This window comes from Cynocephalus volans, chromosome 10 (genome assembly GCF_027409185.1).
Source record: "Cynocephalus volans isolate mCynVol1 chromosome 10, mCynVol1.pri, whole genome shotgun sequence".
Taxonomy (NCBI): domain Eukaryota; kingdom Metazoa; phylum Chordata; class Mammalia; order Dermoptera; family Cynocephalidae; genus Cynocephalus; species Cynocephalus volans.
Window position 1 is genome coordinate 94,909,839 of NC_084469.1, and position 26,048 is coordinate 94,935,886.

The window sequence follows — 26,048 nt, forward strand, 5'->3', positions numbered from 1 at the left end:
AGACCCCTCCAAATATATTTGTCAGGCTCAGTATCCATTAACCACAACAGCCCTCCTCGGGTTAAGCTCCATCATTCAAGACCTATTAAAAAAGGGGTATCTCCGTCCCACTCGCTCCCCTTTCAATACTCCCATACTCGCTGTAAAAAAACCTAATGGTGCCTTTCGTCTCTATAATATGAGTTAGGGTCCTCCTGAAGAGCCTTTGCTCTCCTCACCTCAGCGCCCTTTTCTCAACCTTCGATATGCCCTTCTAACAGCCCCTGCACTTCATCTCCCTGATCTAACTAAACCCTTTTTCCTCTATGTTCATGAAAATACGGGACAAGCTCTGGGCGTTCTAGGACAGAATTATGGCCCCTCCTTTGCCCCCGCAGCATACCTATCAAAACAATTGGACCCCACTGTACAAGGCTGGGCACCCTGTTTAAGAGCCCTGGCAGCGGGGCAGCTACTGCATAAGAAGGCATCCAAATTAACATTTGGGGCACCTCTCACCATTCTCTCACCACATCACCTTAAAGACCTCCTTACCTATAAGGCTCTCCAATCCCTCCCACCTTCCAGAATCCTAACCCTCCTATCCTCGTTTCTGGAAAATCCTGCCCTATCCTTCAATACCTGCCCACCCCTAAACCCGGCTACCCTACTGCCTATACCAGATTTCCCCAACACCCCTTTGCACAGCTGCGTAGAAAGCCTTCAGAATTTCATACCTTACCACTCTTCCATCACTGAGGGGCCCCTGTCTCACTCTGATCTCGCATAGTTCACGGATGGGTCCTCATTCAAGGAAGGAAACACTCATTACACAGGTTATGCCATAGTCTTCCTTGATTCAGTTATAGAAGCCCAACCTTTACCCAAGGGTACTACCAACCAGTAGGCTGAACTTATCGCCGCCACGCAAGCCTGCGTTCTAGCTGAAGGAAGAACTCTTAACTTATACACTGACTCCAAATATGTCTTTCATTTACTTCTCTCTCATGCCGCCATATGGAAAGAACGCGGTCTGCTTAACACCAAGGGTAACACAATCACCAACTCAGCTTTAATCTCCACATTAATTGAGGACCTTGTAAATTAGGAGTCATTCATTGCAGATCCCACCAGAGGGATGATTCCCCAATCACTCGCGGGAACTGTAAGGCTGACCTTGCTGCACGCACTGCGGCACGGCACCCACAGACACAAAACCAACTTCCCATTCTTCCATACGGCTCCCAAGGTTCACAGACACCCTCTCAGCCTCAACCGCCTAATGATGATAAGTCCTCTCTCTTTCGCTTGCTCCATGACCTGTTTCACTCTAGCCCCCAAGCTTTATCCCAGTTTTTACAAGCCTTCTTCTCAGTCACCACATCTGACAAAGCCCTCTTACAAAAAATTTCCTCCTCATGCACAATCTCCCAGCGTACCAATCCTAACACCCCTCTCAAACCTGGGCCATACCCCTCCCACCAGGCCAGAGGTCTCACACCCACGGCCGACTGGCAAGTCGATTTTACGCACATGCCTTCCGTCCGGCGCCTCAAATACCTCTTGGTGTTTGTTGATACCTTTTCAGGATGGGTAGAGGCATTCCCATCATCCAATAAAAGGGCCTCCACCGTAGCCCAGACTCTCCTTTCCCAAATCATCCCACAACTTGGGATGCCCACTTCCATTCAATCTGACAATGGACCTGAATTTACCACCCAGGTAATAGAGAAACTCTCCCAGTCACTCCCTCTCCCCTGGCACCTACATTGCCCTTACCTACCTCAGGCATCCGGAAAGGTAGAGAGAACCAACAGAACCTTAAAGGACATACTAACTAAATTGTCTCTGGAATTACACCTTGATTGGGTCCGTCTTCTACCTCTCGCTCTACTCAAGACCAGAGCTCTCCCAAAAAGGCCCTCCAATCTTTCCCCTTTTGAAGTCATGTATGGTAGGCCCCTCCTACCCCCTGGGATCACAGCAACTGAAGGACCTATACCACCCACCATGGCCTTACCCTTGCTCTCCCACCTTTGCACCGATCTATGGAAGTACCAGGAGAGGCTACTTCCAGATCCGTCACTTTCCAAAAATAACCTTTCACTCAGCCCAGGCCAATTAGTATTCTACACTTCCCCGGAACCTAAAACCTCCCTAATCCCTAAGTGGGAAGGCCCATGTCCTGTCATCCTTTGCACTCCAACTGCTTGCTGCTAAACTTGCCCTGCCAGGTAATCATGTTACTCCATGGATTCATATTTCCAGGCTGAAGCCTTACACTCAGGATCCGCCCTCGGCCACCGAGAACTCCAGTAACAAGCTGCAAGGAAACTTAACACACCATTCTTTTAAGTGTATCCCTCATCCTACCAACCCTCTCAAACTCCACCTATCCCGGACCTCAGCCCTATCCCCAATTCTGGAGACATGAACCTTCTCCTTAGCCTTCTCCTGTTCCTTTCACTTCACCCAGGGAGCCTTCAGACCCCTTCCTCAACCACACCTCACCGGCTCTCTCTCCTGGAAATTGTTTTCTTTGTGCCTTTCTCATGCGACCGCTCCTGGCGGCTGTCCCCTTAAATGCTTCCCTTCCTCTCGATGTTACCTCCTCCCCACCATCAGAACCCCTTAACCTTCCGGACGCCCCTCTCTGGGAGCCCGACAACAAACACAATAACACTTTGTTGCCCCGTCACTGTTTCATCGGAAACTCTTCCTCCCTAACTTTTCCTCCGTCTTATTGTAATCTTAACACAACCATTCATACCCACACAGTCGCCCCACCAGGCTCTTTCTTCTGGGGCAATGGAACCCTCTCTACCTCCATCCTGCCTAATCTTACTGCCCCATGCCTTCTTGTCACCATCGTCCCTCAACTCACTCTGTACACCAGTTCAGAACTGTTCCATCTTCTTCATCCCCCCTCAAGGCAAAAAAAGGGCCGCCTTCCTCCCGATCATGGTTGGTATTTCCCTAACAACATCAGCGGTTGGAGCCGGCCTGTCGGGAGGAGCCTTAGGACACAGTTTATGGGCGGTCAAAGACATCAATGCTAAACTTGAAGGGGCTCTGACTTCCACTGCCGAATCTCTTTCCTCTCTACAGAGACAAATTACATCTTTAGCTCAGGTCACCCTCCAAAACCGTAGAGCAGTAGACCTCCTCACTGCAGAAAAAGGAGGTACTTGCATCTTCCTTGCGGAAGAATGCTGTTATTATATCAATGAATCCGGTCTAGTAGAAACAAACATCATCAAACTCACCGACTTAGCTTCCAGCCTACGAACCACATCCAGTTCTAACCCCTTTTCTTCTTTTATCTTAAACCCTATCCTAACTTGGATTTGGCCCATTTTGGGACCTCTAATCATTATCCTCATAACCTGCCTTTTCTTGCCCTGCATCATTAGGTTTCTTCAAACCCAAGTGGGAAAAACCTCTAATCAGGCCTTTAACCAGCTTTTGCTTAGAAACTACCAGCTTCTAGGTACCGATGAACCCCCCGCCTCATCTCGTGAGCGCCTCAGCCGATGCTGAAGAGACACGACCTTACAGAGGGACCGCGTCCTACACGCCCTCGCCACCGACGCCTGGCCGCTCCCTCCAGTCTCCAACTACGAACAATGGAACCGGTGCATGTGCAACTTGTGGCTTCAAGGAACGTATATGGACTTCTCCCCTTTTGAAATTACTTGTTTCTCCACCCTCCTTTGGGGTTTCATAATGGGTATTTATGTACCTTCCTCTCTTTGCCCCCCCACAACGCCCCTATTCAGCAGGAAGTAGCTCGATGACTTCAACGTCCCCTTTCCTAAAACAAGAAAAAGGGAGGAATGTAAGAACCCAAATGCCCCAAGGGATCACACCCTGACCACATAAGTCCTTCTCGGCCGCACCCCATCATGGCACTGGTTGCCCTTCTCTTCCGTATTCTCCTTCCAGCCGGCGTGAATCGCACACCAATCAGCTCCCCCCAACCCCATGCGGTATGCTAAGTAGGGATTGTTTTTTAAGCCAATCAGCCTTCCCGAAAAGCCCTATATATGTGTGTGTGTGCCGCCTAATAAATGGGCTCTCTCCGATGGATCATCAACTGGTGTCGACTCGTCCTTTCAGAAACTATTAATTATAAAAAATGGGTTAGAGTAGGTGATGCCTTGCAAGATTATTTTGAAACTTTTGGGCCAGAAAAAGTCCCTGTAACTGCCTTTTCTTTTAGGAATTTAATTAAAGATATGATTCAAGATAAAGATAAATGTCCCAAAGTTTCTGAAACTGTCGTCCGGACTGAACAAATATTAAAGGCAGGTTCCAAAACAGACATCCGAGCCTCCTCTCCACCTCCTGAGGAAAACATAGGTCTCATATCTCTGGAGGACGATTCGGAACAGGCTGCGACACCTGCTGTTAAACCCAAAATGCCCTAAAAATATCCGGTATTGAAATTTCAAAATAAAGAGAAACCTAAATTCTGATCCCTCCGAGGTGGATTGGGGCGATCTGGACACAGAGGCCGCTGAATACCATGCATCAGATGATGCATTCTTGGCTCAGCCTTTCTCGCGCCCTCCCCCTTACAATTTGCCCTCTGCTCCCGCGGTGGTGACGGTATCCGATCCTTTAAAAAATTTGGAGTCCAAAGTTCAACAATTAGAAAAACAAATTCTCTTAGAGGAAAAACTCCAGGTCTTAACGACCAAACTGCAATAATTACAAACAAAACGTAAGAATACAACATGTCAAACTAAAGCGACTGGCTATTGCCCTCCGTTAAACAAGTTAGCTCCCCCCACAGAAAGAGCTCCCATTCATGTAGATCAAAGTCTTTTTGACCAACTTGAGGCCTTCCCAGTATCCGAATCTGTGGATAACGTGGGACGAATGACCCGCAAACATGACAGGCTGGGATTTAATGTTATCAAAGAGCTAAAAGGCGCCATTTCCCAATATGGGCCCACAGCGCCTTATACCCTTGCTGTATTAGAATCTGTGGCTGAAAGCTGGCTCACTCCTATAGATTGGAACACCCTTGTCAGAGCCACACTCTCGGGGGATGATCACTTACTCTGGAAGTCCGAATTTTTTGAAAACTGCAAAGACATTGCTAGAAAAAACCTTCAGACTGATAAAGATTGGGGTCTTGATATGTTGACCGGCTCCGGTGACTATTCTAGTATTGAGGAACAAAAAAACTATGACCCAGGTCTATTTTCCCAAATTCAAACAGCCACTTTAAAGGCTTGGAGAAGGCTCCCAGCTAAGGGTGATTCAAGAGCTTCGCTTACAGGAGTAAAACAAGGGCCTGAAGAGCCTTTTTTGGACTTTGTTAACCGACTAATGACAACAGCAGATAGGTTGTTAGGCAATGCGGATGCCAATCTTGATTATATAAAACAATTGGCTTTTGAAAATGCTAATCCTGCATGCCAGGCGGCCATTAGGCCCCGCAAAAATAAAACTGACCTTCAAGGATATATTCGTCTTTGCTCGGACATTGGCTCCTCTTATCAACAAGGTCTAGCCATGTTCACTGCTCCTCCTTCTGCTGCCTATATAAGCTGTAATTGCATGATTAATAAATGAGACTTGATCAGAATACTGTCTCATCTCCATTTCTCTCGTCTCTTGTTCCCACCAATTCCCACTCCCCTCTCCAGGGTCCCAGTTGATATCCCCGCGGGTCGGGGCACAGGAGCCCCAGGATGAGGGGATGAACAGGTAAAAAAAACCTCCAGGACAGTATGAGCACAGTTCTATGAGGTGAAGGGGAGAGGGGAGTCCAGACTTGGGGGTACAAGGCGGACTCCCCAAGGGTGGTAACGTTGCAGGCCAGGTGATGGATAAGCTGCAGTGAGCCCAGATGATGTGGTGGGAAGTTGCAAGTTTGTCAAAGGACCTGATGGATTGGGCTTCTCTCTGAGAGTGAGTTGGGATTGCTTTCTCTCCCAGAAGTTCAGCACCCGCTGTCCTCCACCCTCCTGTGGCGTCTGACTACAGATCAGGACTTTCTCATTCACGCTCATTCATTCCTTCCCTTTTCAAACACAGTATAGACCACTTGATTTCTTCTGGTCCTCTTGCTGAATCCTTCCAACAACCTTTGAGGCAGACGCATCATCAACCGCATTTTACAGGTGAGGCCTCTGAGTTCCCGAGAGATTGAGTCGCACAGTCAGGAAGCGCCAGAGCTGGGGGTTTGAGCTGAAGCAGCCCCATTACAGAGCCTGAGCTCTTACCTGGTGCCCTGCTTTCTCGTCTCTGCCTCTGCTCCCCTCCCCTCCCCTCCTCTCCCCTCCCCTCCCCTCCCCTCCTCTCTTCTCCTCTCCCCTCCCCTCCTCTCTTCTCCCCTCCCCCCTCCCCTCCTCTCTTCTCCTCTCCCCCCTCCTCCTCTCTTCTCCCCTCCCCTCCTCTCCCCTCCCCTCCTCTATTCGCCTCTCCCCCCCTCTCCTCCTGTCTTCTCCCCTTCCCTCCCCTCCTCTCCCCTTCCCTCCCCTCCTCTCCCCTCCCCTCCTCTCTCCTCCCCTTCCCTCCCCTCCCTTCCCCTCCTCTCTTCTCCCCTCCCCTCCTCTCCTCTCCCCTCCTGTCCCCTCCCCTCCTCTCCTCTCTCCTCCCCTTCCCTCCTCTCCCCTCCCCTCCCCTCCTCTCTTCTCCTCTCCCCCCTCTCCTCCTCTCCTCTCGCCGCCCCTCCCCTCCTCTCCTCTCGCCTCCCCTCCCCTCCCCTCCCCTCCCCTCCCCTCCCCTCCCCTCCTCTCCCCTCCCCTCCTCTCTCCTCCCCTCCTCTCCTCCCCTCTTCTCCCCTCCCCTCCCCTCCCCTCCCCTCCTCTCCTCCCCTCCCCTCCTCTCCCCTCCTCTCCCTTCCTCTCCCCTCCTCTTTACCTCTTCATCCCTCCTGTCCACCTGAGCTGTTATCCAGTACCCCAGTCTTTCTAGTGTTTGGGCCCCTTTGCAGGTGCTTCCTGCCAATCTCCTGCCTCTGGTCTTCTCTGTCTCATCACCCTTCTGGTCAAAACCCTGGGATGTTGGGAGTTTTTAGATTCCTCCACCCTTAATTGTGGCTTTCATTGCACCAGTCAGATTCTGGCACTTTAGTCTAATTTAGTCTAATTTTGGCAGTATCACAGACATGGCCATCACCTTTGCTAGACATGTACCCACAAAGCCCCTCCATGTAAAAGGTATTTGCAAGTCAAGCTCCCCAGCCCAACGTTGCCTTCAAATTCTAGGAGTGGCTCAGCCTCATTATAATACCACAAAGGTCCAAAAACATGATTCACATCAATCCAAGTGGGTGTCCACCTGGAAAAACTGTTCTACTCCCACATCACCCGAAGTGACATGGTCTCAGCTCAATAGCTTGCTGCTGGAGGTGACCTCACTTAACATCACATCACCCAGGCTCAAGACCTGCCAGATGCAAATGCCTTTTTCCCTGCCTTTTAACAAGAGTCCCACCTACATCAGACTGGGAAAGTTCATTGCTCTCAGGAGACTGCAGACATCCTCAGTTTTTTCCAGTGACTAATCACATTGCAAAATCCTGTTTTAAAATGTAGGACCCACCAGACCGGAGTGAATTTCCAGACATTGTAGTTTGCTTGCCCTGCAACCCAACGGTGCTTTGTTAACACCCGGAAAACTGTGAGTTCTGCCCCCTGTGATTGTCATTCTCTTATACCATGCAAAACCCCCATCTAAGCACAAATATAAGACCTGCTTCATCAAGGCCAGGGAATCTTGGTAAAAATGGTTTTTGAAAACAGACTGGTCCTTGATTAGTTATTAACTAATCAAGAAGGTATCAGTAATGTTATTAACACTTCTTGGATTTGGGATTAGCAATGCTGATCAAGTGGCCACTCTACCAAAAAGTCTGAGCCACAAAATCCTCATCACAAAAAACCAGACTCACATTTCAGCACAGTCCATAATTCAACCAAATATTGTTAGGAGTGAGTTAATCTAGTTAACACCAAATGAGTGGGAATCTGGTTTCCAGGAAGTTCTCATGTTTCTACTTGGTTTCTACCTTTTTATTGTCATAGTGAAATGTGTTTTATGTTGGGTAACTCATGCCCTAGCCTCTGAAAGTCTTTTTTACTATTGGAGTAATACTCAAACTCTCTTAAGTAATCAAGCTCAAAGCTGATGTCAAGACATTAAGGGGTCAATTGTATTACTCATGTAAGATTTTACAAGTATTGTCTTGACCTTGTTTTGAAGTCAGAGCTAAAAGCTCTCAGTTCCCCTTTACTGATACCAGAAGAGAGGGTCCGAGAGGGTCTGAGAGCCGACCTCCATCCACCCCATCCTCTACCAGGTTCTCAATTCTGCCACAGGAAAGAATTCAAGAGCAGAGTCACAGTAGGGAATGAAAATAGGTTTAATGTCAGGAATAAGAAATACAGACTTCACAGGGAAAGTGCAGCCGACTTCAGAGACTGAGCGGCGGCCGCAGTAAGTTTAATACAAAAGCAAGAAACACACTGGTTTGAGACCCAGGGGAGTGGCCTGAAATCCAAACCCAGCAGGACTGAGTGTATCCTGTCTCATTTCCAGGCAGTTTGATAGGCTCCCACACTCTAAGGCCGCTATACACACCCCCAACTTCCCTGGGACCAGGTAGCAAAAAACTAGGGACAAGCTCCTATGCCCTGAACCCACAGAATTATTCAAGTTAGCCGATCCCTGGAAAGCTGTCACATCCTAAACAACCCCATTCCCCCAGCCCGGTTGCCATACATAAGCCACTGCTTACAGCTCCAGTGCCTCGGTGGCCTGCCTGGCAGTCTTCTCTTGTTTGGGGCTGTAACCACCAGAGTTCTGCCATTCATCTATTCTATTTTCTTTGTGTTGTGTCTCGTCATCAAAAGGAACTTTAAAGCTTATGAAACACAACCCATAAAAATTGAATTTTTAGAGTTATATTTTAAAAAAGAAAAATTATATTTATAAATAAAATGACAAGTAATATTAGAGCTTGTACTTGCATCCCATCTCGAAGTAGAAGTGTCTTTCTGAAATAGGCAGATCATTAATGCATTATGAGTTTTGGCCCATTCTGTAAGCATTTCTGGTTATCTGGCCCATCCCAAATCTATATAGGCTTTGTTTTTTTCTTTTTCTTTTTTTAGATGATCCCATATTTTTTTTTAATTTTTCGCTTTTTTTAATTGAAACATAATTGATTATACATATTTGTGGGGTACAGAGGTGAATATCCATACCTGTGTACAATGTGTGATGATCAAATCTGGATAATTAGCATATTCACCATTATAAAGCATAATCATTTCTTTGTGTTCAGGACATTCGATCTCCTCTCTGCTATTGGTTTTTCTTAACTCAGCTAAAAGAGGAATTCAGTTGCCTTAGGGATATCACGGCCTTTTCTATTTCAAAATTCTTTAGGGACTCGTTCAAAAATTGACCTGAAATAAATTTTTTTCCAGTGTCAAATATGCACCTGAGAATTTTAATAAACACATCTCATATATCGTGAACGTTCTGGGAAGAGTTCTTGCACGCGGGCTATGGCTATGGGATTTCAACTTCCCCGCCCCCCGCCGGCGTCCAGCACCCAGGAAGTGGGGTGTTTCCTGATCTAAAGTACTTCAAACAAAAAACAAATCAAGGGCCGGCCCGAGGCTCACTCGGGAGAGTGCGGCGCTCCCGCGGCGGGTTCGGATCCTATATAGGAATGGCCGGTGCGCTCACTGGCTGAGCGCGGTGCAGGCGACACCAAGCCAAGGGTTGCGATCCCATTACCGGTCACGAAAAGACAAAAAAAACCAAGAAAATAAATAACAAATAAAAAACAAATCAAGACTAAGGAAAAACTTTATTCAAAAAGACTATTGCAAGAGAGACAACGCTCCAATCTCAGAAATCCACAAGCATCTCAAAATCAAACAAAAAAAGGCTTTTCCTCTCTGTGCAAGGGGAGATAAGCAGTAGGGGGAAACCTGGCGTTTGAGAAGGAATCAGCGTGGTTTGACAGGACATCGCCTCCCTGTGGTCAGCCCATTTCGGGATCGGGTGACGAGGGCTTGCTCAGCGTGCTAGAGCTTGCTGGGGGGCGAGCCAAAGTCTAGGGACATGTAGGTGTTGGAGTGAGCAGGACTGAAGCCATGTTGGGACCGAAAAGTGCATGGGCTGTAGGAAATTTTAAAAGGACACAGTTTTTCGTCTTGGCGTGCATTTCTCTGAGTTTCCTCTTTTCCCATGGTTATTTGACATTTTGAACCTTGGTTAAAGGGTAAGATGACATCATTTACATGAACGTAAAGTTAATTTCCAGCCAGCCTGGAGCTGCAGACTTGCATGTACTATCCAGACATGGGGAAATCAAGAAAGACATCAATAAAGCTGTGCTGACTGAGCATAACCAGACCAGAGCAGAAACCAGTCGGGGGCTTGGCGAGGCCTTGCACCTGAGACCTTGCATGAAGCCCTCGCTGCTCGCGTCCCCTCCCTCCTGCTTTTCATTACCCGCCTTCCATTCCCTCAACTCCTCTTTAAAACCCTCTCAGTACCCCTGAGTCTCGGAGAGGGCTTTAGTCCGGTCATTCTCCGTCAGGTTTACCAGAGACATGGGTTAGCCCAACACCTCTCCTCAGGTCACTGGTGTTGCTGGAGGTAAGCTGACTTCCCTTTCCACTAACATTTGGTCTTTGAGTGGTTTGCTTTTGTCTGGGGGCCGGCAGCGGGACCTGTGAGTTCGGTAGTAAATTGGGGGGAGCCTCAGCCAGGAGCTGAGTGTGTCCTCTGCCACGAGGAGGACAGAAGGCTGAGAAAGTCCGGGGAAAACCGGGACATTGTGGACACATGATCAAGCACCCGGGGCACAGGGTGGGAAGGTCGCGGCCTCGACCCCCCGCCGAGCGCGCGGTGACGTCACTGTGAAGGGTCTTGTTCTTAAAGAGCTCAGATTGAGGGGACTCGCGAACCAGGCCACCCCGACCCTGCAGGGCCCAGGCCCTCCTGTCCAGTCTGTCCCTCTTGTTACAGACAAGAGGTCGCTCGGAGAGAAAACCGAGTCTGAAATTCCCGCAGACACTTGCAACCCCACTTCCAGAAAGCAGGTGGAGCACGGCCCGCCCCGGGGCTGCAGAGAGTTCTGAGCAGAAGCGAACGCCCCGGGTGGGCGGGGTCAGCCACGCGTATTTGCGACTCGCCTGTCACTCAGGCAGCAGTGGGCGGGGCCGGGGCATTGGTACTGCCGGGGGGGAGAGGGGGCGGTGCCCAAGAGCAATCAGGAGCTCTGGGGCGGGGCCAGAAAAACTGTCCAATCAGGAGGCCTGGCGGCGAACAACTGTCCAATCAAGACATCGGGTTGAGGACCCGGAATGTTTAATCAGGAAGAGCCCCGGCCCGGAGCGCTGTCCAGTCAAAGGTCCCGCGGGAAAGGGGTGCCCGGAGCAATGCCCAATCAGAGCGTCACGGACCAGGTAACTGTCCAGTCAGAGGCGCCGGTGTTCCAGAACCGTCCAATCAGGGCTGCAGGGGTGTGGACGTCACTGTTCGCCCCGCCGTGCGCGCGCGTCCTGCCTCCCCGCACACGCCGGGCGTCCGCGGCCTGTCACTCGCACCTTCCGCAGCTGCGGCCCGCGGGGAGGACACCCCTGAGAGCCGGGAGCGGGGCCGGACATGGTGAGCGTGCGGGGGGCGGGAGCCCGAGTCCGCTGCCGGGCAGGGCTGAGGGGCGGGCGGGGACGACCCCGGAGCGGGCGGCGCCAGCGGCGCGAGCCCCTGGGCTCTCGGGTGACACTGTGTTCGCGGGACGTTTTGGAGGGACAGCCGGCGATGAGGGGATCAGGGGCAGTGGGCCGTTTGGGGGGATGGCCGGGGGAGGGGATCAGGGGCAGTTTGGGGGGACGGCCGGGGGAGGGGCTGGGGGCCGTTTGGGGGGACGGCCGGCGATGAGGGGATCGGGGGCAGTTTGGGGGGACGGCCGGCGGTGAGGGGATCAGGGGCAGTTTGGGGGGACGGCCGGGGGGAGGGGATGGGGGCAGTTTGGGGGGACGGCCGGCGATGAGGGGATCGGGGGCAGTTTGGGGGGACGGCCGGCGGTGAGGGGATCAGGGGCAGTTTGGGGGGACGGCCGGCGGTGAGGGGATCGGGGCAGTTTGGGGGGACGGCCGGGGGGAGGGGATGGGGGCAGTTTGGGGGTGTCGTGAAGCAGGTGCAGCACCTGGGCGGGGAGGTGAGGCCTGCGTCCAGTGACTCCAGGTCAAGTCCACAGCTGAGCCTGCAAAGGCGGTCAGTGAAGGTGCAGAAGGTCTTGCTGGGGAGCCTCCCCCTGCAGATGGCCTCCAGCTACTCAGAACAACCACGCAGTAACCGTGGAGGCTGAGATTAGCTACAGAATGGATTGGGGAGGGGCGGTTCTTATTGTTGAGATGGATTACATTAATGGATTTTTGAATGTTGAGCCAGCTTGGCATACCTGGGATAAATCCCAGTTGGCATGGTGTATATTTTTTTAATACATTGTAGTATTTGCTACATATTTGCTAATATTTTGCTGAGGATTTTAAATCTGTATTCACGAGAGATATTGGTCATGTCGTTTCCTTGTAATGTTTTTGTCTAGTTTTGGTATTAGGGTAATGCTGGCCTTGTAGAATGAGTTAGGAAGTAAGTATTCCCTCTGCTTCATTCTTCTGGAAGAGATTGTAGAGGATTGGCCTAATTTCTTCCTTAAATATTTGGTAGAATTCACCAGTGAACCCTTACGGGCCTGATGCTTCGTTAGTTGAAAGATTACTAATAACTGACTCGGTTTCTTTAATAGCTGTAGGCCTGTTCAGATTGTCTGTTTCTTTTTGTGTGAGTTTTGGCAGATTGTGTCTTTCAAGGAATTAGGCCGTTTCATCTAGGTTATCAAGTTTGTGGGCATAGAGTTGTTTGTAGTATTCCTTTATTATCTTTTAATGTCCATAGGGTCTGAAGTGATGTCCCGTCTTTCATTTCATATAATAGTAATTTGTGTCTTTATTTTTCCTTAGTTAGCCTGGCTAGAGACTTATCAATTTTATGGAATGTTTCAAGGAACCAACCTCCTTTTGGTTTCATTGAGTTTCTCTATTGATTTCCTGTTTTCAGTTCCATTGATTTCTGCTCTAATTTTTATTATTTTTTTCCTTCCTACTTTGGACTTAATTTGTTCTTCTTTTTCTAGTTTCCTAAGGTGGAAGCTTAGATTCTTGATTTTAGATCTTTCTTCTTTTCTAATATATGTATTCAGTGCTATAAATTTCTCTTTAAGCACAGCTTTCACTGAATTCCACAAATTTTGATAAGTCATATTTTCATTAAGTTAAAATTATTTTTAAATTTCTCTTGAGATTTCTTCTTTGACATATGTTATTTATAAAATAGTTGTTTAATCTCCAAGTATTGGGGGATTTTAAATTTTTTAAGGTGTGGTTTATGGCCATAAAATGGTTTGTGTTTGGATATTCCACGTGAGCTTGAGTAGCATGTGTTTTCTATTGTCGTTGGATGAAGTTGTCTGTAGATGTCAACTATATTCCGTTTGATTGATGGTGTTGAGTTCAACTGTATCCTTACTTTTTGCCTAGTGGATATGTCCATTTCCAATAGAGGGGTAGTGAAGTCTTCCACTATGATAGTGGATTAGTTTATTTTTCCTTGCAGTTCTATCAGTTTTTACCTCATGCATTTTGACTTTCTGTTGTTAGGCACATACATATTAAGGATTGTTATGTCTTCTTGGGGAACTTATCCTTTTTATTATTATATAATGGCCCTCTTTAGCCCTGATAAGTTTCCTTTCTCTGAAGTCTGCTGTCTAAAACTAATATAGGTAATTCAGCTTTCTTTTGAATGGTGTTAGCATAGTTTATCTTTCTCCATTCCTTTATTTTTAATTTATACTTGTCTTTATATTTAAAGAGGGCTTCTTGTAGACAGCTTATAGTTGGGTATAGTTTTTTGATCCATTCCGGCAATCTCTGTTTTTAATTGGTGTACTTAGACCATTGACTTTTTTTTTTTTTTTTTTTTAAAGATGACCGGTAAGGGGATCTTAACCCTTGGCTTAGTGTTGTCAGCACCACACTCACACAGTGAGCGAACCGGCCATCCCTATATAGGATCCGAACCCGTGGCCTTGGTGTTATCAGCACCGCACTCTCCCTAGTGAGCCACGGGCCGGCCCATAGACCATTGACTTTTAAAGTGATTGTTGATATAGTTGGATTAATATCTATTGTTTTTTTTTATTGTTTTCTCTTTGTTGCCTTTGTTCCCATTTTTGTCTTCCATTCTTTTTCTGCCTTTTGTGGTTTTAACTGAGCATTTCATATGATTCCATTTTCTCTCCTTTCTTAGCATATGGATTATATTTCCTTTTCCTTTTTTTAGTGGTTGCTCTCGGGTTTGCATCATGCATTATAGATAATTCAAATCCACTTCCAAATAACACTGTACCACTTCACAGGCATTGCAAGTACCTAATAACAACAGACTATTCCATGTTTCTCCCTCCTTTTGCTTGTATCATTGCTGTCATTCACTTCACTTATACATAAGGATTAGTCATCGAATATATTGTTGCTATTATTATTTTGAGCTATTTGTTACCTGTTATAGATCAATTAAGAAAAACAAAATAAAAGGTTTTATTTTACCTTTTTGAATTGTATGTCTGATTCTCTTCCTTTCTTTATATAGATCCACGTTTCTGACCTATGTCATTTTCCTTCTCTCTGAAGAACTTCCTTTAACATTTCTTGCAAGGCAGGTCTACTAGCTACAAATCACCTCAATTTTTGTTTGAGAAAGGTATTTATTTCTCTTTCATTTTGAAAGATAATTTCCCAGGATACAGAATTTTAGACTGGTAGGGTTTTCATCTCTCAACACTTGAAATATTTCGCTCCACTCTTCATGCTCGCGTGGTTTCTGAGGAGAAACTCTATGTAATTCTTATCTTTGCTCCTTTGTGGGTAAAGTGTTTTTACCTCTGGCTTCACTCAAGATTTTTTATTTATCTTTGGTTTTGTGTAGTTTGAGTATTATATGCCTAGGTGTAGTTTTGGGGTTGGTTTGTTTGTTTTGACATTTATTCTACTGGTGTTCTGTAAGCTTTCTGGATCGGTGGTGTTATGTTCGACTTTAGTTTGGGGAAATTATCAGTTATTATTGCTTCTAATTTTCTGTTCCTTTCTTTCTTTTCCTTTTGTTGTTTCCATTACATGTATGTTACACTTTTTGTAGTTGTCCCACAGTTCTTGGATAGTTTGTTCTTTTTTTGTTCTTTTCTTTTCTTTTCTTTTCTTTTTCATCTTTGCTTTTCAGTTTTGGAAGTTTCTATTGACATATCTTTATGTTTCTTTCCTCAGCCACATCCAGTCTCGTGATGAGCCCATTGAAGTCATCTCCATTTTTTTTTTGACTGGTAAGGGGATCGCAACCCTTGGCACAGTGTGATCCGCACCACGCTCAGCCAGTGAGCGCACCGGCCATCCCTATACAGGGTCCGAACCCGTGGCCATGGTGCTACCAGCGCCGCACTCTCCCGAGTGAGCCACGGGGCCAGCCCAATTTCTGTCACAGTGTTTTTTGTTTTTGTTTATCTCTAGGATTTAAAAAATTCTTTCTTAGAATTCTGTTTCTCTACTTATTCTTGTCTACTTATGTTGTCTACTTTTTCCATTAGAGCCCTTAACATATTAATTATAGCTGTTTAAATTCCCAGCCTGATAATTCCAACATCCCTGCCATATCTGAGTCTGGTTCTGATGCTTTCTCTGTCTCTTCTTTTTTTTTTTTAAAGATGACTGGTAAGGGGATCTTAACCCTTGACTTGGTGTTGAGAGCACCATGCTCACCCAGTGAGCTAACTGGCCATCTCTATGGGATCCGAACCTGTGGCCTTGGTGTTATCAGCACCACACTCTCCCGAGTGAGCCACAGGCTGGCCCCCTTTCTCTGTCTCTTCAAGCTATGTTTTTTGCCTTTTAGTATGCCTTGTAATTTTATCATTGAAAGCTGGATAAATGTACTGGTGAAAGGAACTGCAATAAACAGACCGGTAGTCATGTGGTGGTAAGGTGTGGGCAGAGGGGAAGCATTCTGTAATCCTATAATTAGGTCCAACTCTTTTTGTGAGCCTGGCCCCTAGACTATGAACTTTACAAGTGCTTCTCAGTTCTCCCCCACTCACCTACCTACCCACCCACTTAGATGGGACATGGCTAGAGGAAACTGGAGTTGGGTATTTTCTTTCCCCCAGATCAGGAAGACTCTGATAAAAACCCAACAGGTTTGGCTCTGGTAAAATAGTTTCGCTAGAGGGCAACCTTGATAAGAAGAACAGAATGCTCTGGCCTATTTAAAAATCATTACTCCCCCCCCTCCCCCATCTTCATGATGAGAATCTGGTAGAGGTCCTGCAGGTAAAACTCACAAAAGTGTGGTCATGCCCCTGTCAACACCGGGCCCACCTGGGGTTCCTAACTGGCAGACTTGTCCACACTAAACCTCCAGCAATTTGTCAGTTGCAGTTCTGATTTTTCTGATCTAGATACTAGTTCCCTTAGAGGTTTCTGCTTGTGGGTTTCTGTTTTGGTAAGTTGTAAATCTCTGTATTCTTCCATCTGTCTCCAATTTGGGGGGCAGCAGTTTGCCCTGTAACATCAGTTCTCTGACGAATCTAAGAAGAGTTGGTGGTTTTCAGTTTGTTTGGATTTTTACTTGTTAGGATGGAAGATGACTTCTAAGTTCCTACATGCTGGACCAGAAACTAGAAGTCATCTAGCTTTTTAAGGAACTGTCAAACAGTTTTCTACATCAGCTGCAACATTTTACTGCAACATTCCTGCCAGCAGTGTATGAGGACTTCTGTCTTCCCATGTCCTTGCCAAAACGTATTTTCCATTTTTGTATTCTAGCCATTCTAGTGATATCTCCTTTTTTCTTTGAACTACATTTCCTTGATGGCTAATGACATTGAGCATCTTTTCATGTACTTGCTGACTATTTGTATATCTTCCTTGGAGAAATGTCTATTTATATCCTTTCACCACACTTTATTTGGGTTATTTTTCTTTTTATTATTGAGTATCATTTCTTTATATATTCTGGATATAAGTCCTTTATGAGATATATGTTAAACCCACCTTGCATTCCTGAGATAAATCCCAGCTGGTCATAACGTGTAATTCTTTTGTATGTTACTGGATTCAATTTGCTAGTATTTTGTGGATGATTTTAGCATCCATAACCATAAGAGATATTGGTCTGTAGTTTTCTTTTCTTGTAATGTCTTAGTCTAGTTTCAGATTAATACTGGATTTGTCTAGCTCAGGATAATACTGACCTCATAAAATGAATTGGGAATTGTTCCTTGCTCTTGTAATTTTTGTAAAGGTCTGTGAGCATTTGGTATTAATTTTCCTTTAAATGTTTGGTAGAATTTGTTGGTGAAGCCAACTGGGCATGGAATTTTTTTTTTTTTTTTAGTAATATTTTGATTACCAATGCAATCTTCACTTGTTATAGGTCTATTCAGATTATCTATTTCTTCAGTCTATTTTGGTGGTTTGTGTCTTTTTAGGAATTTATTTTGCCTAAGTTACCTAATTTATTTAATTGTTACATAATTACTCGTGGTATTTTTTATAATTCTTCTTATTTAATGTTGGTAGTAATGTTCACTCTTTTATTTCTGGCTTAGTAATTTGAGTCTCTTTTTTTGTGTGTGTCAGTTTATGTCAATTTTGTTGAACTTTCCAATGAACCAGGTTTGGTTTCATTGATTTTCTGTATTGTTTTTCTGTTTTCCACTTAACTAATTTTTACCATATTCTTTATTATTTCCTTCTTCTTGCTTGCTTGAGGTTTAGTTTTCTTTTTCTAGTGTCTTGAAGTGGGAGTTAGGTTATCAATTTATGATCTTTTAATTTAGGTATGTGCAGCTATAAATTTTTTTGTAAGGACTTCTTTAGCTGCTTCAGATAAGTTTTGGTATGTCGCGTCTTCATTTTCATGCTTCTCAAAGTATTTTATTATTTCTCTCTCATTTTTTTTTTCAAAAGATGACCAGTAAGGGGATCTTAACCCTTGACTTGGTGTTATCCGCACTGTGCACTCCCAAGTGAGCAACCAGCCATCCCTATATGGGATCCGAACCCTGTGGCCTTGGTGCTATCAGCACCGCACTCTCCCGAGTGAGCCACGGGCTGGCCCATTATTTCTCTTTTGATTTCTTCATTGATCCATTGGTTGCAGAGGAGTATGTTGTTTAATTTCTACATGTTTCTGAGTTTACCAAATTTTTTCGTATTGGTTTCTTACTTTCCTTTTTTTTCCATTCTACTCCCGGCAAGATGTAATGTATTGGTTTCTATCATTCCATTTTACTCAGGAACATACTTTATATTATTTTTAACTTGTTGAGATTAGTTTTATGGCCTAGCAAATGGTTTATTCTAGAAAATGTCCCATTTGCACTTGAGAAGAATGCATGTTCAGCTGTTGCTGGGTTGTGTTCTAGAGATGTCTGTTAGATCTAAATGGCTTACAGTGTTGTTCAGTTCTCTTTCCTTCTTGCATTCTGCCTACTTGTTTATCCACTATTAAAAGTGGGGTATTAAAGTTTCCAATTATTGTTGTTGTCAAATCATCCATTTTGCCTTCAATTTTGTCTTTTTTTTTTTTTCGCTTTATTTTAGTGCTGTTTTTAGATGCACGTGTTTATAATTACTGTCTTTTCCTGATGGATTGACCCTTTTGTCATTATACAGTCTCCCTCTTTTTTTTTTTTTTTTTTTTGACAGCTGGCTGGTAAGGAAATCTGAACCCTTGACCTTGGTCAGCACTGCCCTCTAACCAAGGGAGCTAACTGGCCAGCCATCAATGAGTATATTACATTCTATGTGTTACACACCCAACAATATTTTGGAAACACATCTACACCATCGCTTTTTGTATTATTTAAGAAAATAAAGGAGGAAATATGCATTTATACTGTCTTTTATTATTAGGAATTACCTTTATCAATGCTGTTTGTTTTTAATGTGGATTCGAATTATTGTCTGGGACCAGTTGCTTTCAGTCTGAAGAATTTCCTTAGTATTTTTATAAAGCTGCTTCTCCTTGCAACAAATTTCTTTTTTTAAAAAAAAATCTGGGAATGTGTTTATTTTGCCTTCATTTGTAAAAGATAGCTTTCTGGATGTAGGGCCCTTTTACTGACAGTTTTTCTTTCTTTGACCATATGAATGTTATCTCATTACCTTCTGACATCCATTGTTTCTGCTGAGAAGTCTGCACTTAGTCTTATTGTGATTCCCTTTTAAGTGACAAGTTTTTTCCTTGCTGCTTTCAAGATTTTCTCTTTGACTTTCATCATTTTTACTATGATGTAACCGTGGATCTCTGCACTTTTCCTACTTGGAGTTCATTGAGGTTCTGGATGTGTAGGTTGGTGTTTTCCAATAAATTTTGGATGTTTTCAGCCATTTTTTCTTGGAATATTTTTCCGCTCCTTTCTCTCCTCTCCTTGTACTGCCATGTCATGTATATTGGTATACTTAAAGGCATCCCACACCTTTCTAAGGCTTTGTCTTTTTATCTTCATTCTTTATTATATTCTTCAGATTGCATAATCTCTATCAGTCTATCTTGAAGTTCACTAATTCTTTATTCTGCCAGTTCCAATCTACTGTTAAGCCTCTCTAGTGAATTATTTTTTGTCATAGGAATTGATGGTCTTCAGTGTCTGGGATCCCAAAGAACACCCTTTGGAAGACGGATTCATTACAAGAACTCAGAGAAATATTGATTTCATGGAAATACTCATTTCAGAAAAGTAGTTATACTCAGTGTTGCAGTTTGTTACAGCAAACGGATATGTATTAAAATTAGCAAAGCAAAAAGGCACCTAGGCCAGAGTCTAGAAGAAACCAGACTCACACATCAATTTATTCTGTCCTGATGGAGTTGCACAGACAGAGCTTAATTATCCCAGCAATGATGTGTGGCAACACGTGTGAAATATTACTACACAGAGGAGCTCACCCAAGCCTTGGAGTTCCAGGGATTTTATTGAGAGTTAGTCATGGTGGCATGGGGTGCTCATGTGACTGACCTTAGCTACTCAGCATCCAGCACCTCCAGAGGTCAAACTGATACAGTGTGGCCCAGGGCTCCAGGTGGACAAAAATAGTCATTTACCGTAAATCATGTTGTTAGTATACACTCTCCGGCATGGCTCCAGGCTCCAGCTATACAAAACACACTCTTATCAGGCAGTGTATTCCAAGGGCTTACAATTTCCTCCCGGTAGCTGGTCAAGGACTAGTTGAAAAGACCTGTGGTTGAAAAGACCTGTGGAATGTTCAGGGTTTGAACAGCTGAGGCCTGCTCAGTTATCCCTTTACTGCACGATTTCAAATGGAAGAATTTATTTCATATGAATAGCATTTCTCTCTGAACCCTGCTAATGGAAAAGAATGAGATGAGTAGTCACAGTAAAAAGCCAGAGATAAGTTCAGAGTTTGGTGGTGCTGTTAAGTCTATTAGGATAGTGACTTTAAACAAAGAAGAAGAGGTCTGACATTTGCCTCACAGAGATTTTGGGAGACCATAGAATCTTGTTTGCAGTTTCTATAAATTGAGTCCAGTGCTCCAGTGCTTTTAGTCTCACCTGTACCCCTACAGTCATATGTTGAATGTCTTAGGACTCTGTGGTCTTTGAGGATGTGGCTGTGGACTTCACCCTGGAGGAGTGGGCTTTGCTGGATTCTGCCCAGAGGAGCCTCTACAGAGATGTGATGCTGGAAACTTTCCGGAACCTGGCCTCAATAGGTAAGGATGGCATCATTCCTTCACTTAGTTATTTGGTGAGCAAGATTTCTTGTTCATCAATGCTGTCCCAAGATTTAAAATCTAGAAAGGGAATATATTGGTAAATAAGACAAATAATGTCACAGCCATCATGGATCTAGAATCTAACAATTTTTCTGTGACAATGAAAATCTGCATATTAAACAGATTTTATTTTTCTCTTCTTTTAGAAACTTGAAGCTCCTTTGTGTCATTAGTGTGTGTGTAGTCTTCATGGGTCATTTTGTATCACAGAGAGGTTTCTTATTTGAAATCTTGTGAAAAGCTTACTGTGTTTAGTGAATTGCATACCATTTTGACCACTTGTGCCTGTGACTGATGAAGTCCTTAAGGTGCTAGCACCTCAGTATCTTTCTTCATTCACAGGGACCTTCTTCCTTTAAAAAATTTGTTCACTTTTTTTCATTTCAGATGATGAGACTCAGTTGAAAGCCAGGGGGTCAGTTTCTCAGCAGGATATATATGGGGAAAAAATATCTAAGGAACAGGAAATACCAGAGTGCACAAGAAATAATTCCTGTGCCTACATTTTAGAAAAAAATTGGGAAGACCCGAACATTGAAGATCAGCACGAAAACCAGGGGAGACATCTGAGGTGAGTTGCTCACAAGTGAAAGCAGCAACCCAGGAGAGAATCTTAGTTTTAAAAAAAAAAAGCAAAGAAACGAAATTACAAACAGCTGCAAATTTGTTTATTTACAAGAATTTTATTTATTTATTTATTTATTTATTTTTAAAGATGACCGGTAAGGGGATCTCAACCCTTGACTTGGTGTTGTCAGCACCACGCTCTCCCAAGTGAGCCACAGGCCGGCCCAGTTTTACAAGAATTTTAACCCCAAAAAAATTCTTTTAATCTAACTTAGATATTGAGTGTTTGAAACATACTTCAGTTAGAAACAATTATATGGAAGCCCTATATATAGTACACACTGTATTAATAATAAATATTCCTGAGCCCTCTTCCACGTTATTTAGTTTATTGTACTTTCAAGCAATTCAATGTAGAAAAACTTCATGTATACTGAAATGTAGTTGGAAATTTAGTTCTAATACTCACTAATACATTACAGGTTGAGTATCCCTTATATAATCAAAATGCTTGGGACCAGAAGTGTTTCAGATTTTGAGTTGTTTAATATTTGAGGATATTTGCCACATACTTATTGGCTGAACATTCCTAATCTGAAATTCAAAATGATCCAATGAGCATTTCCTTTCAGCCTCAAGTCAGTGCTTAAAAAGTTTCAAATTTTGGAACATTGTGGATTTCATATTTTCAGATTAGGAATATTCAACAAATCATTAACAAACACACCATAAATAAAATGTTTCTTATTTTTAACAGAAATCATATGGTGGACAGATTCCCCGAAAGTAATGAAGGCCGTCAGTGTAAAGAACCCTTCAGTCACATTTCAGATCTTAATCTGTATAAGAAAATTTCTACTGGAGAAAAACCATATGAGTGCACCAAGTGTGGGACGCTCTTCATGCATCTTTCCTCTCTTAAGAGGCACGTCAGATCTCACTGTGGGCAAAAACCGTATCACTGTCAGGAATGTGGGCAGGCCTGCATCTGTCCCTCACACCCGAGAAGTTATGTAAGAACTCACACTGGAGAAAAACTCTATGGATGTAAATTATGTGGGAAAACTTTTCCCTATTTCTACTCCCTCACGCAACATATCAGGACTCATGCTGCAGAGAAAAACTACGAATGCAAGCAATGTGGAAAAGTCTTCATTGAGGTCTCCAGTCTGACTAGACATGTTAGAACTCACACTGGAGAGAAGCCATATAAATGTAAGGAATGTGGGAAAGCTTTTATCTATCGCTCACTCTTCCAAAGACATATGATAACACACACAGGAGAGAAGCCCTATCGATGTAAATTATGTGGGAAAACCTTTCACCACTCTTACTCCCTCACTCAACATATAAAGATTCACACTTCAGAGAAAACCTATGAGTGCAAGCAGTGTAGGGAAGCCTTCAGTCAGTTCTCACGTTTTACCAGACATGTGAGAACTCACGTTGGAGAGAAGCCATATAAGTGTAAGGAATGTGAGAAAGTCTTTACTTATCCCTCAGTCTTTCAAAGACACATGATAACACACACTGGGGAGAAGCCCTATGAATGTAAGTTATGTGGGAAAACTTTTCGTCATCCCCATTCCCTCATTCAGCATACAAAGATTCACACAGCAAAGAAAACCTATGAATGCAAGCAGTGTAGGAGAGACTTCGGTGAGCTCTCAAGTTTTACTAGGCATGTAAGAACTCATGCAAAAGACAAGCCATATAAGTGTAAGGAATGTGGGAAAGCCTTCCTTTATCCCTCAACCTTTCAACGACACATGATAACACACACGGGAGAAAAGCCCTATGCATGTAAGCAATGTGGGAAAACCTTTAGTTATCACCAGTCTTTTCAAAGACATGAAAAGACTCACACTGGAGAGAAACCGTATGAATGTAAACAATGTGGGAAAGCCTTCAGTTGGCCTGAAACCTTTCGAGTACATGTGAGAGTGCACACTGGAGAAAAGCTCTATAACTGTGAAAACTGTGGGAAAGTTTTCAGTTGTCCCAAATCCTTTCAAGGTCATGTGCGAACTCACACTGGAGAGAAACCGTATGAATGTAAGCAATGTGGGAAAGCCTTCAATTGGCCCTCAACCTTTCGAGAACATATGAGAATTCACACTGAAGAGCAGCTCTATAAATGTGAAAATTGTGGGAAGGCTTTCACTTCATCTAGATCGTTTCAAGGTCACATGAGAACTCACACAGGAGAGAAACCATATGAATGTAAGCAATGTGGGAAAACCTTCTGTTGGTCCTCATCCTTACAAAAACATGTGAGAATGCACACAGGAGAGAAACCTCATGAATGTAAACAATGTGGGAAAGCCTTCAAGTGGCCCTCATCTTTTCGAAACCACATGAGAATGCACACTGGATAGAAACCCTATGAACATGTGTGATATTCAAAAGCTTTTAGTTGTCAAGTCACTCTTTCTGAAACACATGAGAGTGCACACTAGAGAGATATAACTCTAATGTGGGGAAACCTCATGATTTCTGCAAGATCTCACAAGTCCACCAGGCCACTGATTTGGACTTGTCATGGTTGGTGACATTCTCTGAAACTCTGCCTCTCCTCTTCTCTAGATCTTACCTTACTTGCATAAGGTATAATTTATATACTGAACATTTTGTTCTGTTAATACTGCTTGTGGCTCTTCATTTCTTTCTTTCTTTTTTTTTTTTTTTTTTTTTCAAAAGATGACCGGTAAGGGGATCTTAACCCTTGACTTGGTGTTGTCAGCACCATGCTCAGCCAGTGAGCCAACCGGCCATCCCTGTATGGGATCCGAACCCGTGGCCTTGGTGTTATCAGCACCACACTCTCCCGAGTGAGCCACGGGCCGGCCCCAGGCTCTTCATTTCTGATTCAACCATGACAGCCTACACAGCAGCCAACAAAATATGTGGTACTTTGTTCCTGCACTGTATTGTTGAGTGACTGCTCTGAGCTGGTCCTTGCTTGAGCGAATATCACCTTCCTCATAAGTCAGGCAGATTGTGGGAGTTTTGTATTACTTAAAGCTGAGTGCAGAGCTGGCCTGTGCCTCACTTGGGAGAGTGTGGTGCTGACAACACCAACTCAAGGGTTAAGATCCCCTTACCAGTCATCTTTAAAAAAAAAAAAACCAAAAACTGAGTGTGACCCCTCAATATGTGTCCAATTAATTATTTTTGATGACATGCTATTTAAAAAATGCACTTTTTTTTGTCAAACGAAACCTTCTGTAGGTGTTTCTTAGGAATATCCTATCAACTGTGTTGAGATAACTTGTACACTAACAGATGTTATTTTCTTTACTTTTCATTTACTTTGATGATATATCGCAATATTCCGTTGCGATTATGGAGTGTGAAATCGACTTTGTAATTTTGTCAATTTAGGTACTACTTATTCTGTGTTAGTATTACCAGGTATTTTCTGAGTTATGAGTTCCTGCTTTTTTTTTTTTTTTTGTCACCTGGCCATTAAGGGAATCTGAACCCTTGACCTTGGTGTTACAATACCACACTGTAACCAACTGAGCTAACTGGCCAGCCCAACGCACTTTTCTTCAAGGTAAATTTTATTTTCCTTTTTATTTACTTAAAACTTTTGACTTTAACATAACTTATTCATTCATGATAGTAAAAGCTTTTCACTTAGTCAGTGCAATCTACCCATAGACCTCCTCACAACACACGCTAACCACACATTTACTCAAGGAAACTTGGATATACTTAGTTACCAAAACGTGGATAACCACACACCATGAAGGGTTGTGGGCTGCATCAGCTTGGAGAGTGTTGAAAAGGACGTGGCATCAGATTTGGGCTTGTGTTAGGTGATCTGGATGCACATTGAAGGAAGTTAGGCTATCTCTGGATTGGATGCTCTCAGGTCATTAACTAAATTCTATCACTGGGAATCTTAATAGTTCTTGTTTAGAAGGCAGAAAGAATGGAGTGGAGCTAATGTTAATTGGCAGAGAAACAGCAGTTGGTCGCATTCATGAAAAGAGGGGAATGTTTGGTCATTTTGTGGTTCAGAGTTTTTTCTTTGTTAGAATTTTGGAGACATGATTGCACAGTGCTCTTTTTTAATAATCCTAACCCATTGTATTTACTAAGTAGTCAGTTAGTAAAAGACAGTTTCCATGAAATTGTTTCTCTTTAACAGTAGAAAACTTGGCTAGCCCCCAGTTTTCTGGGGTACTTTTGTCTTTCTTGCTTATTATCTAAACATTAAAATGTTTCTTTGTGTATATCAGATGGTGTTTTGTTTTCTAAGTAACAGTTAAGATATATAAGTTCAATTACTCATCAAACTTTATAAGGTAAATACTGAGAGATTACATTTTAGTAAATTGCCAGAGATTACAAACCTAGTGAGGGCCAAAGACAGAATCACAGTTCAAATCCAGCCTTTCTTATACAGTCTGTATTTCTGACATGCTAACTTTTGAGCATCCCTCATATACGAAGCATTTCAGTCTCAAACTGTCCACAGGAAACTAATCAAGATATTGTAGGCTCTGGATATAGAGGTAGGAAACAACCAAGTCCTTAGAGTCCTTGCTCTTATTTTTTTGTGAAAAAAACAGAGATAGTTAACAAAT

General features: G+C 43.8%; 1 protein-coding gene across 1 annotated transcript; it reads left to right on the top strand.

Annotated features, from left to right (window-relative positions):
• Positions 1-11,543: 11,543 nt before the first annotated feature.
• On the top strand, positions 11,544-25,647 carry LOC134386979 (zinc finger protein 555-like). The gene is made up of 4 exons (XM_063109138.1): positions 11,544-11,631; positions 20,694-20,820; positions 21,271-21,454; positions 22,208-25,647. Exons 1-4 carry the CDS (start codon positions 11,629-11,631, stop codon positions 23,826-23,828), a joined length of 1,935 nt encoding a protein of 644 aa, XP_062965208.1. The 5' UTR covers positions 11,544-11,628; the 3' UTR covers positions 23,829-25,647.
• The last annotated feature ends 401 nt before the right edge of the window (positions 25,648-26,048 follow it).

Excerpts from the sequence above, each read along its gene's own strand:
- LOC134386979 (XM_063109138.1), top strand. Across the intron at positions 20,821-21,270 it reads CCGGAACCTGGCCTCAATAG|ATGATGAGACTCAGTTGAAA; the intron begins GTAAGGATGGCA and ends TTTTCATTTCAG. Across the intron at positions 21,455-22,207 it reads AACCAGGGGAGACATCTGAG|AAATCATATGGTGGACAGAT; the intron begins GTGAGTTGCTCA and ends TATTTTTAACAG.